The sequence below is a fragment of the Sinocyclocheilus rhinocerous genome, unplaced genomic scaffold (genome assembly GCF_001515625.1).
Source record: "Sinocyclocheilus rhinocerous isolate Xijiao unplaced genomic scaffold, SAMN03320098_v1.1 scaffold1622, whole genome shotgun sequence".
Taxonomy (NCBI): domain Eukaryota; kingdom Metazoa; phylum Chordata; class Actinopteri; order Cypriniformes; family Cyprinidae; genus Sinocyclocheilus; species Sinocyclocheilus rhinocerous.
The window spans coordinates 755,626-770,456 of record NW_015654513.1 but is presented as its reverse complement, the minus strand read 5'-3'; the positions used below and the strand labels follow the sequence as shown (position 1 = coordinate 770,456).

Below are 14,831 nucleotides of genomic sequence, written 5' to 3'. Positions count from 1 at the left end.
TCTCAAATTCCAAAGGGAAAAAAAAAAAAAAACACTTTCAAACACGCCCCTCTGCAGAAAGCGCGGAAAAAACAGGCGCCTACTATTCCTCAGATGTCCAATCAAGCCGTAGTGACGCATTATCAGCCAATCAGTGCAGACTCAGTTTCTGATAGACAGCTTGACTAGCGAATCAGTAGTGCTCCTTTTAAGGGCGGGTCTTAGTGTTCAGGAAATGGTTTCCAAGTGTTCTGCATGATAAGGTAAGCGCACATTTGTTTTTATAAAAAGAAGTAGATCACGCACAATATGTCAGTGCAAATGTAAAAAATGATAATCGTGCAGGTTTACCTTTGCATTTTGAAGGTAAACTTTATTTCTGATTAAATATTCCTGAAAATTAGTACATATTTATTTTAGCCAAATAGGCACTGTTGCCAGTGTGGCACTTATGAAAACTAATTCGTATACGAAATGATTAGAAAGTCATAGTAATGTCCATATATCATAAAAAGTGTGTTAAAGTAAACTGTTTGTCACACATGCTTCCCCATTCACTAGAGAATGCTGGTAATGTTGTATAATATGTTGCTTGTGTGTATAGAGCTGAAAACATCCATATTTACCTTGTGGTGGTATTTATGACAACCATATTTTCGATGCTTTTGATCTTTTAGCTAGAGAGGAGGATGGATGCCACTCAGCAGATCGACGATCCCTTCTCTGAAGAAGAAGAAGAAGAAGAGGAGGAGAAAGGAGGACCAGAAAGAGAACAATTAGCAACACTAAAGGTGTTCAAAAATGACCACATACCAGAGACAGGTGAGTGCTCTTATTGACTACCTTATATATTAACTAATATTAGAAACTAATATTATCTGTGCATTATTGAAATTATGACATTGCCTTCTCTTTTTCTCTCTTCACACGTTCAATCAGAATTCCCTCTCTACATCGGAGAGAATGTCATCGGTCGTGATCCTGCTGCCTGTTCTGTTCTGCTTCCGGCCCGATCTGTATCCAGTCGGCATGCTGTCATCTCCATCTCAGTGTTCCGCTCTAGCAACGATCGTTTTGGTAACGGTGATGATGTAGAAGCACTTTTCTGGGACATGGGCAGTTTGAATGGAACCAGAAAAGGCAGATTCAAGCTGACGCCTCAGGTCCGATACACTTTGACCGAGGGAGAGAGTGTGGTGCTCGCTGATGTGCCATGTCAGTACACTGGCCTGAAGATCTCAAAGAAAGATACATGCATAACTCCAGAGAAAGGAGGTGTGCCCAAAAAGGAGAAAAAATCAAGTCCAGCATTATCAAGTAGTGACTCTGAGTCAGAGTTGAGTAAAGGTGTGCGGAATAGGTTGAATGTGAAAGAGAGGAGCGTTTTGCCTCCTGTGCCTTTATGGAGCCCTGAGGATGAACAACCCAAAATGAGTTCACCACAATCAGCTCACAAACAGCCTGAGATCACCCTGGTGCCTGAATCGGACTCAGATGGAGAGAGTGCGCCGGATGAGAGGAAAGATTTTGGTAGGTAAATTGAGATGCAAAGCACATTACTGGAAGATTTAATAACACACTGTTTTCATGCTTGCTTTCTTTTTTCTTTATTGCTATAGTCTCAGACTCAGCTTCTTCCTCCCATCTGTGTAGCTCCACAAATTCATCATTCCTGACCCCTGCAAAAAATGTCATTCCAGAGAGGTAAGTTAAATATGTTTTTTTAATGTTCCCTTCTAATTTTCCCTGAACTAGTAAAAAAAAAAAAAAAAGACATAATACGATTACGTAATGTTGATGTGCTACTGCGTAGGGTAACTGATATAACTCCATTGAAATTGTATTTTGCCTAAATAAATACATAAAGTGCATCCAAATGTGATTGTTTACCCTCAAACTTGTATGACTTTATTTTTCTGTGAGTGACAAAAGAAGATATTTGAATAATGTTTGTTTGTCATTTGTCTTTGTCCAAATTTTAAAGGTCAATAAGACAAAAATGCACATAAAATGTGATACTCCCCCTCATGTGTTTCAAATTTATTGACAGTTAGTCTTGTAATAGTTTTCAATGATTCACACCTAGTCACCTATTTAAAATTTATGGCCATTATGAAAGGAAAGATTTAATGTGATAAAGCAAAAATCACTTTTTTAAATGTATATAATGGAATCTGTCAGTTTGAAAGTTCAATGCATGCCTGCTGTTGCATGGCTGAAAGTGCAGTTGCATATACTGTCTACACCGACAAAATCCAGTCATTTTAGTAGAAATCCACGCAATCAAAAATTTGGGTTCAACTTGGTCACACAAATTGACCATGTAGACCAACAGAAAGCTGTGTGGTTTAAAAGTAACTTCTATGTAAACTGCACTTCATATTTTGTTAAACTATTAACAGTAGACCTTTTTGCCCTTGTGTGATCGATCGCACCTTAATGCTATAAACTGTGCAGTACACAAAATATATTATCTCCCAATAAATTAGCTTCACCATATTTTTTTCCTTATCAGTGAGGATGAAAGTTCCATCACTCCATCTTCAGCCTCAATAGACCGGTTCAGACTGAGGCAAAACCCTGATGAGCCTTGTTCAAAGTCATCTAAGCCTGGCCCTCTAGTCCTAAATCTGGACAGTGACGTTGATTTTGAAGAAAAGGACATGGAGACAAGCAAGCCTGAAGCCGAGGCTCAGCCTGAATTAGCTGCAAAGGTGGAACCAGTATCTTCAGCTGATCTTCATATGGACAGTGATACTGATGTTGAGGAAGAGGAACCGGAGACAAGTAAGGCTGGACCAGAGGCTCAAGAAGCAGTAACTCTAGAGAAATCTGTATCTTCAGTTGGCCTTCATATGGACACTGATACTGATGTTGAAGAAGAGGAAGAGAAAAATAAAACTGAAACAGAGGCTCAGATTGAACAAGCTCCAAAGGTGGGACCACCATCTTCAGCTGATCTTCATATGGACAGTGATACTGATGTTGAGGAAGAGGAACCAGAAGCAAGTAAGGCTGAACCACAGGCTCAAGAAGCAGTAACTCTTGATAAATCTGTCTCTTCAGTTGGACTTCATATGGACAGTGATACTGATGTTGAAGAAGATGAAGAAGAGAAAAGCAAGACTGAACCCAAGGTTCACACTGAAGAAGCTCCAAAGGTGAAATCAGATCTTCATATGGACAGTGATACTGATGTTGAGGAGAATGAGGCTTCTATAACTGAAAATGTCTCCAAAAAGGAAGCAGTTACAGAAAGTCCTCCATCAGCAGCACCACCACATACAGAATTCCACATGGACAGTGACACTGATGTTGAAGATGATAATCCCATGAAGGTTTCTATTGCAACAGAGGTCTCACATCCCATTGGAGAGGGAAGTGATGTCAGGCCTACATCAGCTCCAGGGACAGAGCTCCACATGGACAGTGACACAGATGTAGATGAAGAGAATGAGGACAAGGAAAAGGTGAAGGCCAGAGGTCTTCTGTCAAACAGTGAAACAGATGATGAGGATCCTTTTAAACTTTTACCAGGCAAAGCTGTGAAGGCCGCACAGAGTCACAAGGTGTCTCTAGGTAGCAAAACAGAGCAATCAGAAGAGAGCACCCGTAAAAAGCAAGACCATCATTCTCAAGCAAAGTCTAATCTTGAGGAACCAACCCAAGCTTTTGGCCACTTAGAAGAAGAGTGGGACTTACTGCCCACGCAAGCATACGGTAAGCATCCCACCCACTTCCTTCTTAATCTCATTCTTTTTTTTCAATTATAATATTCATTCATGTAGTCAGTACAGTTCAGTAAACAGTAAATTCTTAAAACCTCTTTTCTATGAAAGGGGTTTCAGACTTGGTTGCCAGAGTATGTTAGAGGTGCATGATACTGATTGCCACAAGTATTTTCAACTTTTCTTTAAAATAATAATTATAATTGGTTACAGTGAGGCATTTACAATAGAAGTCAATAGGGCCAATATGTGAACTGCAAAACTATAGCCACAATATGTAAATATATGAAAAATATGTTGATATTGATTTTAGTATGATAAAATGCAACATAACACCAATCTTAACCAAAGAATTAATAAAAAATTACCTTAGAATTATAGGCTTCAAATATTTGCTTTTACATCCTCCAAATATTTGCCTTGTTAACTTCCATAGTAGCTGTTTCACTGTAGCTTTTTTAGTCGAATGTGTCAAAATAATTTTTTGGGATAATCAATATTATGCCACTAATGCTATCAGTTGAGCTTAATTTATATTGAACCCATACAATTCCTTGTATGGTATTGTGTTGTATGAATTGTGTTATATGCCAATTTTAGGAACTGCTGGAACCAGTGCTAGGCTCAAGCCAAAGCAGCTTGATCTTGAGGCTACACAGGCATATGGAACAGAGACAGACTGCGAGGAAGAGCAGGAGCCTCTGAACCATACCCAACCCTACTCCAACTTCTCAACTGCTGAAACTCAGCTCATCCCAGTAGCAAAGCCTGATGATGACGAGGAGGAGGAAGATAAAGAGACACAAAATGACTCTCACCTTTCCACAGCAGACACTCTGATCATAGCCAGCACCCCAAAACGGGAGGAGCAGACGCAGCCGTTTTCTCTTTTCACAGCCCAAACACAACTTGTCTGGGAGGGAGAAGACAAAGAGGTTTATCAGAATGAGCCCACCCAGCTCATGACCGACACCATTGAAGAAACGGAAAAGGGTGAGGAGGAGAACATGAAACGAGGTAGGAGAACCCATGGTGGAGGGACAGTACACAAAGGTAAAAACACCAGCTCCTGTTTTATAATTGCTGAAACTCAGCCCATGTGTGAGGAAGAAGAGGCAACAGATGCAGATCTGAGTGGGGATGGCTTTCAGAAACCAAGACAACAGGCTGAGAAATATGATTCTGCACATCTTGCTGAAAACAACTTCAGCTCCCATCTCACTATAGCTGAAACGCAACCAATGTGTGATGATGATGATGATGCACCAGATCAGGACAAAGTGGTCAGCAGTAGTCATATAGAAAAACCTTCCAGTTCCCATATCGCCATCGCAGAAACGCAGCCAATGTTTGAGGAAGACGAAGCACCAGAGGATGATCTGAACAATGAGGTCCGGAGAAGACAAACCGAAGGTGAGCCTGTACATCATATTGAAAAGGCCTCCACCTCCAATCGTGCCATCCCTGAAACGCAGTCTGTTGGTGAAGATGATGAGGGACAAGAGGAAGAGCTTAGCAGCAAGATGTCCATCAGAAGATCACGCAGGTGTAGACCAAAAAAAGAGAAGGAAGTCCCACTACCTGCCGAGGCTATTGTCGAACACACTATAACAGAAACACAACCAATGTGTGAGGAAGAACAAACTGAGGATCTGAAAAGTGAGGTCAGCTCTGGGAGACAGAGTAAAAGACAACAAGCACATGAATTCAAATCTCCAGAACTTGCTAAACTGGACTTGAAAGCATGTGTCACTGTTGCTGAAACGCAACCTATGTGTGAAGAAGAGGCACCATGTGAAGATCTGATTAATGCAGTTAGCACCAGACAGATAGATGAAGACCGATCCACAGAACTCCCAATACCCTCGAGCTCCCATATCAGCGTAGATGAAACACAGCCTATGCATGAGGAAGATGAAGGACAGGAAAAAGACCTCAGCAGCAAGATGGCAAGCAGAAGATCACGAAGGGGAAGACCAAAGAAAGACGACGAGGTAACACAAACTGCTGAGGCTGCTGTTTATCAGACTATCAAAGAAACCCAACCAGTTCCTGAAGAAGTGATTGAAAGGGATAAAGATCTGAACAGCGGAGTGAAATCCAGGAGGTCCCGCAGAGGAAGGCAGATAAAAGAGGACAGCGTTCCACAACCTGCTGAAGCTGCCGTCAGCTCCATTTTTATTAACACAGAAATGCAGCCTGTTCATGAGGACAGAACTGAAAGGGATGAAGATCTGAGTGGCATCAGATCCAAAAGACCCTGCAGAGGAAGACAAAAAGATGAAGGTGAACCTGCACAGTCTGCTGAACCGAACTCCGATCTCAGTGTTGTTGAAACACAGCCCATGGTTGAGGAGAACGCCCAAGAAGAACCGAGTGTCAGAAGCAGCAAAAGACAGAGGAAAGACAAGACAGAGGTGAAGGAGAACACCCAAGAAGAACCTAGTGGCAGAAGTAGCAGAAGACAGAGGAAAGACAAGACAGAGGTGGAGAGTGAGACAGCTGTATCTAGCAAAGTCCAAGGTAAAACTAGAAAAGGGCAGGAAGGAAAAAGAAAGAGGGGTAAAGCGTTGTCTGAGGACGAGGAAGAGAGTGAAGAAGAAAAAACCACAAGGAGAGGAACCAGACGGACGGGTATAAAACTGAAGTGTAGTGAAAATAAAGAAGAGGAAAAATTGGAGGAGAGGAATGCCCAAGAAGAGAAAGAGAGGATGGAGAAAGAGCTCCAAGAACGAGAGGAGACGGAGAGGTTAGAGACGGAAGAAAAGGAGAATGGGAGAAAGAAACGAGAAGAACGTGAACAGAGAAAGAGGGCTGAATCCGAAATGAGACAAACACTAGAAAGGGAGCAGAAGGAATTAGAGGAAAAAGAACGATTGAAAAGGGAAGAAGAGGAAAAAATGAGAAAAGAAAATGAGAGAATTCAGCGGGAAAAAGAGGAAAAAGATTGTTTAGAAAAAGAAGAGAAGGAGAGGTTTGAAAGGGAGAGGAGAGAACTAGAAGAAAGAATTCAGAAGGAGGAAGAAGAGAAGAAAAGGTTGGAGAGGGAGAGGAGAGAACTAGAAGAACAAAGACGAAAGGAAGAAGAGGAAAGAATTCAAAAGGAGAAGGAAAGATTAGAGGCGGAAAGAGAACAATTAGAAAAGGAAAGACGAGAAAATGAGGAACGTCTGATGAGAGCAACAGAACAAAAAAAGACAAAGGAGAGAAACCATCAGAAACAAAAGAATGAGGAGGACAAGACAGAACTAGAAGCTCCTCTAGTTCCTCCAGCCAGACGAACACGCCGCTGCTCAGGCTCCTCTATGAACTCAGATCAGTCTGTATCCTCACAACAGGAGGTGTCCAGCCAGAGGGGACGAGGGCGAGGCAGGGGGCGAGGCCGAGGGAAACAGACAGCTGATGAGCAACCCATCAGTGCTAGACAGTCTAGCAGGAGAGGAGCAGCTAGTGCAGTTGAAGACACAGAGCAGGACTCCAATTCAACAACCCGTTCCCGATCCCGCTCCCACTCCAGTTCTAGAAGTTCTGAAAGATCTGCTCATAGTATCGGACCTTCGAACCAAGGGACGAGAGGAAGAGGCAGAGGCAGGAAGAGTATGAAACTACCAGAACCGGAAGAAGTTTCCCAAGCTAAAACTTCTGGAAAAGGCAGGGGAAGAGGAGGAAGGCGTTCTGGTGTGGAGAATGTAAATGTCGGAATGGACAATGATCGTGAGCAAGATGCTGAGGTGGTGGAGGACAGCACTGCTGTGCCCCAAACCAACAGCAGAGGTCGTAAGAGAGCAGCAAACACTAGAGCATCCCCAGAAGAGGCTCCTTCACCCACACCCAAGACTCCAAGGCGGTCTGTGTCTAGTCAGGCGCACAAGGTCACACGCAGCCTCAAATACAGACGTTTACTAGCAGGTTTTATCGCTGTGTGGCTGACACCAATCTGTCATCTACTCTTTTAGGTGTTATTCACTGGGCTGACAGATGAGGACGGAGAAAGTGTCGTCACCCGGTTAGGTGGAAGTCTGGCGAAAGGAGTAAACGATATGACTCACCTAGTGACTGATAAAGCGAGACGCACTGTTAAGTTTTTGTGTGCTGTTGCCAGAGGGGTGCCAATCGTGACTCCTGATTGGCTAAAGAAGGTGAGGGAGTGCATATTAAAGGAATATTCCTGGTACAACCTAGCCAAACCCAAAATCCATTATCTGACTTTAAGCCTATAAAATGCTTGTTTGTCAAATATGTCAAATGTTGTTTATTCTTTGTTAAACTACTTTTTTAAATAGTTAAATTAAATTTTAATAATATGAATCTTCCATCTTTAATTGGTTGATAGTGTGATAGACCATCACCATGTCTGGTGGCAATGCTTAAATAACCCTACCCACTCACAACACATTAACATTTTTTTCTGAACCCAGAAATTTGTTCATGTATGTTTTGTCCATGTATTTCCTGGTCAAGAATGGTTTCTTATGATATTGCTGATTTGTTTCTATGTTTATGTTTGAGAAGCTGTTTGACAGGGGTTTCTAGCTGTGTAACTAGTACATAATACAGACTTTATTTTGAGCTCAACTCAAGCATGACAACATCCTCTCTTTCTCTCTCAGTGTGGAAAAGCGGGCCATTTCCTTTCTACTGATGAATATATATTGAAAGACACCGAGCAGGAGCAAAAGTTTAATTTCAGCCTACAGACGTCACTGCAAACTGCTCAAACTCAACCCCTTTTAAAGGTATTAGTTCCTCACAAGCACATTAGCATATCAAGCCCAAGCCTCAAGTTGTACCATTCGCATCATATATTTTCTCCCCTAATTTTGCTTTCATAGGGTTATGAGATTCACGTAACCCCTTCTGTGATGCCGGAACGATCTCAAATGAAAGAAATCATCACCTGCTGTGGAGCACGCTTCCTCCCCAAAATGCCCTCTGCTCACAAGGTACCCAGAACCAATGCATATATTCTCCTATTTCAATGCACATATTACTTATTCTCATATTTTATTGCGATTTCTCCCTCTGTTTATTTAGGGGCACACTGTGGTGGTGTCATGTGAGCAGGACACGGCGCTTTGTGATAAGGCAGTGAGTATGTCATTGCCCGTGGTCAGCACAGAGTTCCTATTGACTGGCATTCTGCAGCAGAGAGTTGACCTGCAGTCCTATTCTCTCACTTCCTCTCTCAACATGTCCAATCAGCCTGCGGCCCCCAAAGCTGCTGCCAGGGGCCGAAGAAAGTAGTGACAATGACATAGGAAAGGACTTGTTGTGTATTACATTTGTTCTAGTCTGTGATAGAATCTGATACAAGTATGTTTCAGTACAGATTGCTTAAGATGAATATGTGACACGTAATATCTCAGTTTTATGAAGACTGTAATGGGTTAGATGAGATGCTGCTACACTTGTAACCACACATCCACTGATTCCTGTGAATGTGAGAGCTGGAGAGAGTGTGAGGTGGATGTCAATGAATGATGAGTGTTAGTGATGGGAGAATGAGCTCCTCTCATTTTTTTAACGTATTCAATAAACGCTTTCAGAGCCAAAATAAAGAAATATTGTGCGTTTTGCCCCTTTTTAATTCAAAAACTACATAAACACAAAATGTAGATTAAAACAGCAAAATGGTCTAGTGCACATTTATATTCACAAGGGCGTTGGTCTCAGTGATGAATCGATCTGAAGAACACCTTAAAAGACCTTCACGTCGGTTCTGCAAAGGTTGGCCGTGTGTGTTCAGATCCGCTGACACGCCCATAAGGGGTTGAAGCGCTGGGTTTTACCGACCGCACTCGAGACGCTGCAAGATACTGGACAGATTCCTAAGGTGCATCTTAGTCCTTAAGTGATCTTCGAGATAGCTAGGAAGCTGAAAGGAACGAATAGCGGATTTTCCTTCTATTACAGACTATCAGCTGAGGAGGGTATAGGAGGTGAGCGGTGAACACGGTAAGGGAGAATGTCAATTTTGCGGCAGGGATATCATAAATGGGCAGCTGGCTTTGGCTTGCAGGAATTGAAGGGTTAAATTCTGCAGTTTCTGCTTCGTCTGGTACTTTTCCGATTGGATAAAGTTGCTGTTTGCTGTTGGAACGCGAATAAAATAAGGTGTAAGATGCATATTTGGTCATTTAGAAGAGCATTTCGGCTTGTTGAAGAATAGATTTGCGCTCGTTTCTGCATAGCATCACAAAATGCCCCGTCCGCGCCGGTTCAGCATCCTGTTTTAACATGAAATGTTGCTATTAAAATACGCATTGAGATTAAATTACAGGAAAATTAACGACGAGAGCAAATCTTATCATTATATACATATTTATCGCGATAAGCTATAACCATAATTTTAATAATAACATTAATAATTTAGATTTTATATTCTCAGGGAGTGCACAGCTAATTTTGCCGGTACTGCGGCTCAACTGGCCTGTATCATTTTGTCGTCTATGCACCATCATAACCCCTACATGTGTAGGCGATCTTTCTCAGCTTGTGACCGACAGAAAATTTGTTTGACTGGCAAATATTTTTATGATTGGGAGGGGGAAAAGATCATAACACAAGGTTTTCGTCAGAAACAGAGGGGAGATGTGAGCTGCCGCCGCCCCCGCCGCTTATAACACATACGGACTGTGTCTCAAAACCCATTCAGTTGCTTAACTAATAGGCTACGCCATATTCTCAACCATAATGATGCCTAAAAATGGAGCCTAGGTAGTCAGCTCACTAGGTTGTGAGCACAGCCATGATCTCATCGCCTTTCATGTCATATATCAGACCCTTTTAGCTACAGTTTTGTATTGCATTGAACTGATCTAATTCCAGGCTTTAAAATAGATTATGATCCAGGAGATAATGTAGTCAAATAGGTGTGAATGGAATGATCTGGAAGTAATTTCCAGATGCCCCATCCTGGTCTCTTAGGAGATGACCTGCTTCTAACATCAATAACCACATATGAATTTGGTACAGCACCTTTCCAACGGTTGAGGTTGATTTCCCTGAGCTCCTATCCATCTCTTTTTATTTCCCTGCTTGCTACTGGCATAATTTACAATATGTAATATTGCAGTTCATATATCTGCAGCAGGTTGATTTGGGCTCCTATTCATCTTTTGTATTGTGCTCAGGAGAAAAGCATGTTGTATGTGAGCATCCTGTCGCCCGGTCTGCATTTCTGCCTCCATGTTGCCCATGTTTTAGGCATGCTGTGTCTTATAGGAAAGGAACTGTGAGCTTGCTGTAAGAGGTGTCATACTGAGATAAAGAGAGAGAGAGATAGAGAGAGAGAGAGAAAGCGTAGTGGACCAGATGGCACTTTGTCCATATGAAACTAAAATAGTGCTGACGCATTTACACATCAGCACGTGTTTTATTGTCTAGAGAGAGAGATATGCTCATTTGCTGTTTTTTCTAATTTTTGCAACTGAGTGGCAATAAAATGTTCATATGCAATAGTTGAGCTTCTGGGCAGAATTCTGTTATGAAATTACTGAATGGCCTAAATGCATGTCTGCTGTTCTGGATGCTTTCTTCGCTCTCTAATATATCTGGCCTGGCAAAGGTTTTCTTAGGATTCTTTCTATGTCATTATGTGTGAAGTGTTGGCTTCTTTCAGACTGTGAATTAATGTGTTTGTCCTAATATTTCCACATTACAGATTACCATACATCATACCTACCATTATATCACCTATAATAAAATTAAAATGAATTATAATTTATATAGCCTATTAGGATAAGGGTAAGTTTAGCACAAATTATAATTTGTACCTCAAAAGGGTTTCTGTATCATTATCAACATTACATAAGTGTTGTCACAGAAAACATTTGAAAATATTTTAGGGAATTTAAAATAGGGAATTTTAACATTTTTTCAAAATTTTGGGGGGAAATTTCCAGGCCAGTAAATGTATTGAAAAGTAATAATATCTTTTTAATTTCTATAGGGAATATGTTTATTTTATCTTTTACTCCAAAATGTTTAATTGGCTAAATGTTTATTTTTTTTCAAACCCCATAAAAAATAGTAAATAATAGTAGTTATGAGTAAGCCCACATGGAATCTGCTCTGAAAAGAAAGTTCTGCATTTTCTGCCGATTTGAAACTATTTAGACTGTCTATTTAGTTTTAAACATCAGAGAGAGACTTTTTGTAGAACAAACCAGGCTAACAGACTGAGTCTGATTTCATTTTCTCTCACATTTTTAATGTCTTTAGTCATTAAATCTCCTTCTGATTATTAAGATAATGATCCACCCAGTTGATGTCATATGCTTCTCATTCCATTTATACTGACAGCACTTTATCTAAAAGTATAATTTATAATGAAATTTATTTCTGAGATCTCTTAACTGGGAATCTGAATAATAAAATAACTGAAACAAGACTGTTGCTTATTATTTATTATAAATCCCTCTGAGAATCCAGATCAATGTTGGTTAGATAAGCAATGCACAAGACAAGCCAATAAACCCACAATTACTGACACGTCCAAATAGCTCTTTAAAAAGGCTCATTTGTCAACAGAGCCCTTTTAGATCCATGGCCTGATGATCTAAGCCAGAGCTGACACATCAGCCATAAAAGCTGAAAAACAGAGCCATAGACATCTGTCTAACATTAACATAAAGTAAATAGTTTTACCGTTACACCCTATTCAGCGCTCCACATCAAAGCTCTCAATCGATCTGTGTCCATTTGCCATTTTTATCAGTTTTATCCTTTTTGTCTAGCTGGAATGTGAGAAAACTTGAGCAACATACCAATAAAACTTACACATTCACAATGTCTTTAATGTCTTAAATGTTTTCAGAGCCAGTATGCAGAATCTGAGGCTGCTCATCTTAAGCGTGCTGTTTTACTCAGGTAAGAAAGATTCCTTGTGAATCCGTTCAGTGCTTGATCTTTATCATTATCAACATTACATAAGTGTTGTTTTTTGTACTGAAATGTTAAGGTCAGTGGCTCTGACATGCTAATAGCTATTGTAGTTTTTTTAATTATAGCCCTGATGCACAATGCATCATCTCTAAGTGCTGTAATGTTCCCACAAATGGCACGGGAGTATTGAATGCACCCGCATGCAGGGACTATATACCATACGTACATAGCTTTTAGTTATATAATGAATATCTGACCCAATATGATCGATCGGGGTATTAAAAGTGCCATCTCTAATGGGTATATAAGCCATACTTCATTTTCTGATACAAAGCTGTAGTTTTCATAACTTGTAGATTGGAATTTCAACCCAAAACTCAAAGCTGAAATGTGTGGTCATATTTCCGAATAGAAAAAGATAGTAAATTACTACATATGATTTGAAAAGTTAATATTTGTATTTTAACTCTTACCAAATGGCATTTGTTCACTAAAAATGTTCTTTAAATCTTTAAAATATTCGGTCCCACTTTATATTAAGTGGCCTTAACTACTATGTACTTATACATCAAAAAATAAGTACAATGTACTTATTGTGTTCATATTTTATTGCAAAACACTTCTGCTGCTATTGAGGTGGGATACGGGTAAGGTTAGGGCTGATGAACGATAAAACACTGACAGCCAATCAGAATCCATCCTGCTGTAACAAGCTCAAGAATTTAAAGCGGCAGACGCATGTGCGTTAGAATAAACAGACGATATAATTCGCTGGTGTGGACGCCAATATCGTTATCTTTATAGTTATCGTTCTTGGTGTGAACGGGGCTTTAAGCTTGTCTCTCACACACGCACACGATGCGCAAAACTCCGCATTTGAACAGTCAATAGCAAATACTTAAACTAGTAACAAAACAGTAGCTGATTCAGAAGCGCCAGATTGTCATAGCAAAGTCAGAATTACCTCCTCTCCTAGGTTCACGAAACGGTCGTCCATAAAATGCATTGCTGTTCTGTTGTAAGTGATCTTAAAGATTCCTAAATGCATCTACTTTCGGAAGGCCAAATAAAGTGCTTTTGCTTTCGCACTGAAACACACAGGTCTCTCTGACATGGCTGCTTCAACACTAACTGCGGTTACTGAAACCATGCCTTCTTTCTTTGCGTGCACATTTGAGCGGCATTACGCAGATATTTTCACATAGTGAGGTAGATATGTGGGGCGTGTTAGAACGAGCCGTTTTAGGGGGGCGTGGCAGAGTCTTAACTTTGATAAAGAATATCTTTTTGGTTTTGAGACTTTAGTCTTTGCAACTTCAGGGATCTTATCTATGCACAATCAGCTTGTAACACTCCAAAGAGAAAGGAAAACTTGAAATCGCATCATATGACCCCTTTAAGGTGTAAGGGATGGGTCAACAGTGTAATTACAGAAATTAATTACCTGATGCAATTACAGGTATTTTTAAAAATATAAGTACAATGTAAAAACATGTATGTACACAATAAGTGCATTGTACCGAAGGATTAATTTAAATGTAAGTACAGTAATTAAGGCCACTTAATACAAAGTGGGACCAAATATTCTAATAAACTTTTAAAAATGTCTTTCCCTATGAACTGTCATATTAATACATTAAAAATGTCAGACAATATGAAATGGTGTCACGGACAGTGGTTCATTTTTCATAATTGATTTCTAAATTAATTTAACAAATGTGTCTTGTTACTTGTGTTAAATTATTTCTTTTAATTTTAGGTTGCCTTTTTTAAAATCCGGCAAGGGGCAAAAGATGAAAATTAGCCTATTGGGCTAACTTTGGCTTATTTACAGTATTTTGACTGTTGATTAATGAGCACTGTCCCTATTAAATAAATAAATAAAATTATCCAAATACAAAAGAATGAATGTAAATGTAGTAATGATGAATATTCAAATATTGCATAAAGTTTAAGTAGGCCTACATGGTCAGTTTCTGTATGATTTGACTAGTTGATGTCACATTATGCTGTTAATGAACGTGTTTGTGTTAATCTAAACATTGGTGCTTTTCTTTTTGGCTTTTTAGCATTCTCTGCAACTCTGAAAGGTAAAACATAAACACAAGTCACTTTTTAATATTTGTTGTTTATTAATAACAAAAAGAAGCAGTTTCAACAGTGTAAAAAGTAAAATACCCCCCCCCCCAAAAATAAAAAAATAATATATATATATATATATATATATATATATCTTTG

General features: G+C 39.9%; 2 protein-coding genes across 3 annotated transcripts in view; both read left to right on the top strand.

Annotated features, from left to right (window-relative positions):
• The first annotated feature begins 200 nt into the window (after nucleotides 1–200).
• On the top strand, nucleotides 201–9,278 carry LOC107717447 (mediator of DNA damage checkpoint protein 1-like). Of its 2 annotated transcripts, none has more exons than XM_016524199.1 (10): nucleotides 201–242; nucleotides 657–801; nucleotides 919–1,509; nucleotides 1,599–1,683; nucleotides 2,495–3,699; nucleotides 4,308–7,579; nucleotides 7,664–7,846; nucleotides 8,318–8,443; nucleotides 8,540–8,650; nucleotides 8,742–9,278. In XM_016524199.1, exons 2-10 carry the CDS (start codon nucleotides 669–671, stop codon nucleotides 8,949–8,951), a joined length of 5,916 nt encoding a protein of 1,971 aa, XP_016379685.1. In that variant the 5' UTR covers nucleotides 201–242; nucleotides 657–668; the 3' UTR covers nucleotides 8,952–9,278. The 2 variants fall into 2 exon arrangements, with proteins under 2 accessions (XP_016379685.1, XP_016379684.1); XM_016524198.1 differs by lacking the exon at nucleotides 201–242 and adding an exon at nucleotides 271–345.
• Nucleotides 9,279–9,478: 200 nt separating this feature from the next.
• The window catches only part of LOC107717443 (uncharacterized), an 11,660-nt gene continuing 6,307 nt past the window's right edge, over nucleotides 9,479–14,831 (top strand). The window contains exons 1-3 of the mRNA XM_016524189.1: nucleotides 9,479–9,662; nucleotides 12,526–12,578; nucleotides 14,663–14,683. Of these exons, the coding sequence (XP_016379675.1) occupies nucleotides 12,533–12,578; nucleotides 14,663–14,683 (67 nt within the window). The 5' untranslated portion in view covers nucleotides 9,479–9,662; nucleotides 12,526–12,532. The remainder of the gene's footprint in view (nucleotides 9,663–12,525; nucleotides 12,579–14,662; nucleotides 14,684–14,831) is intronic.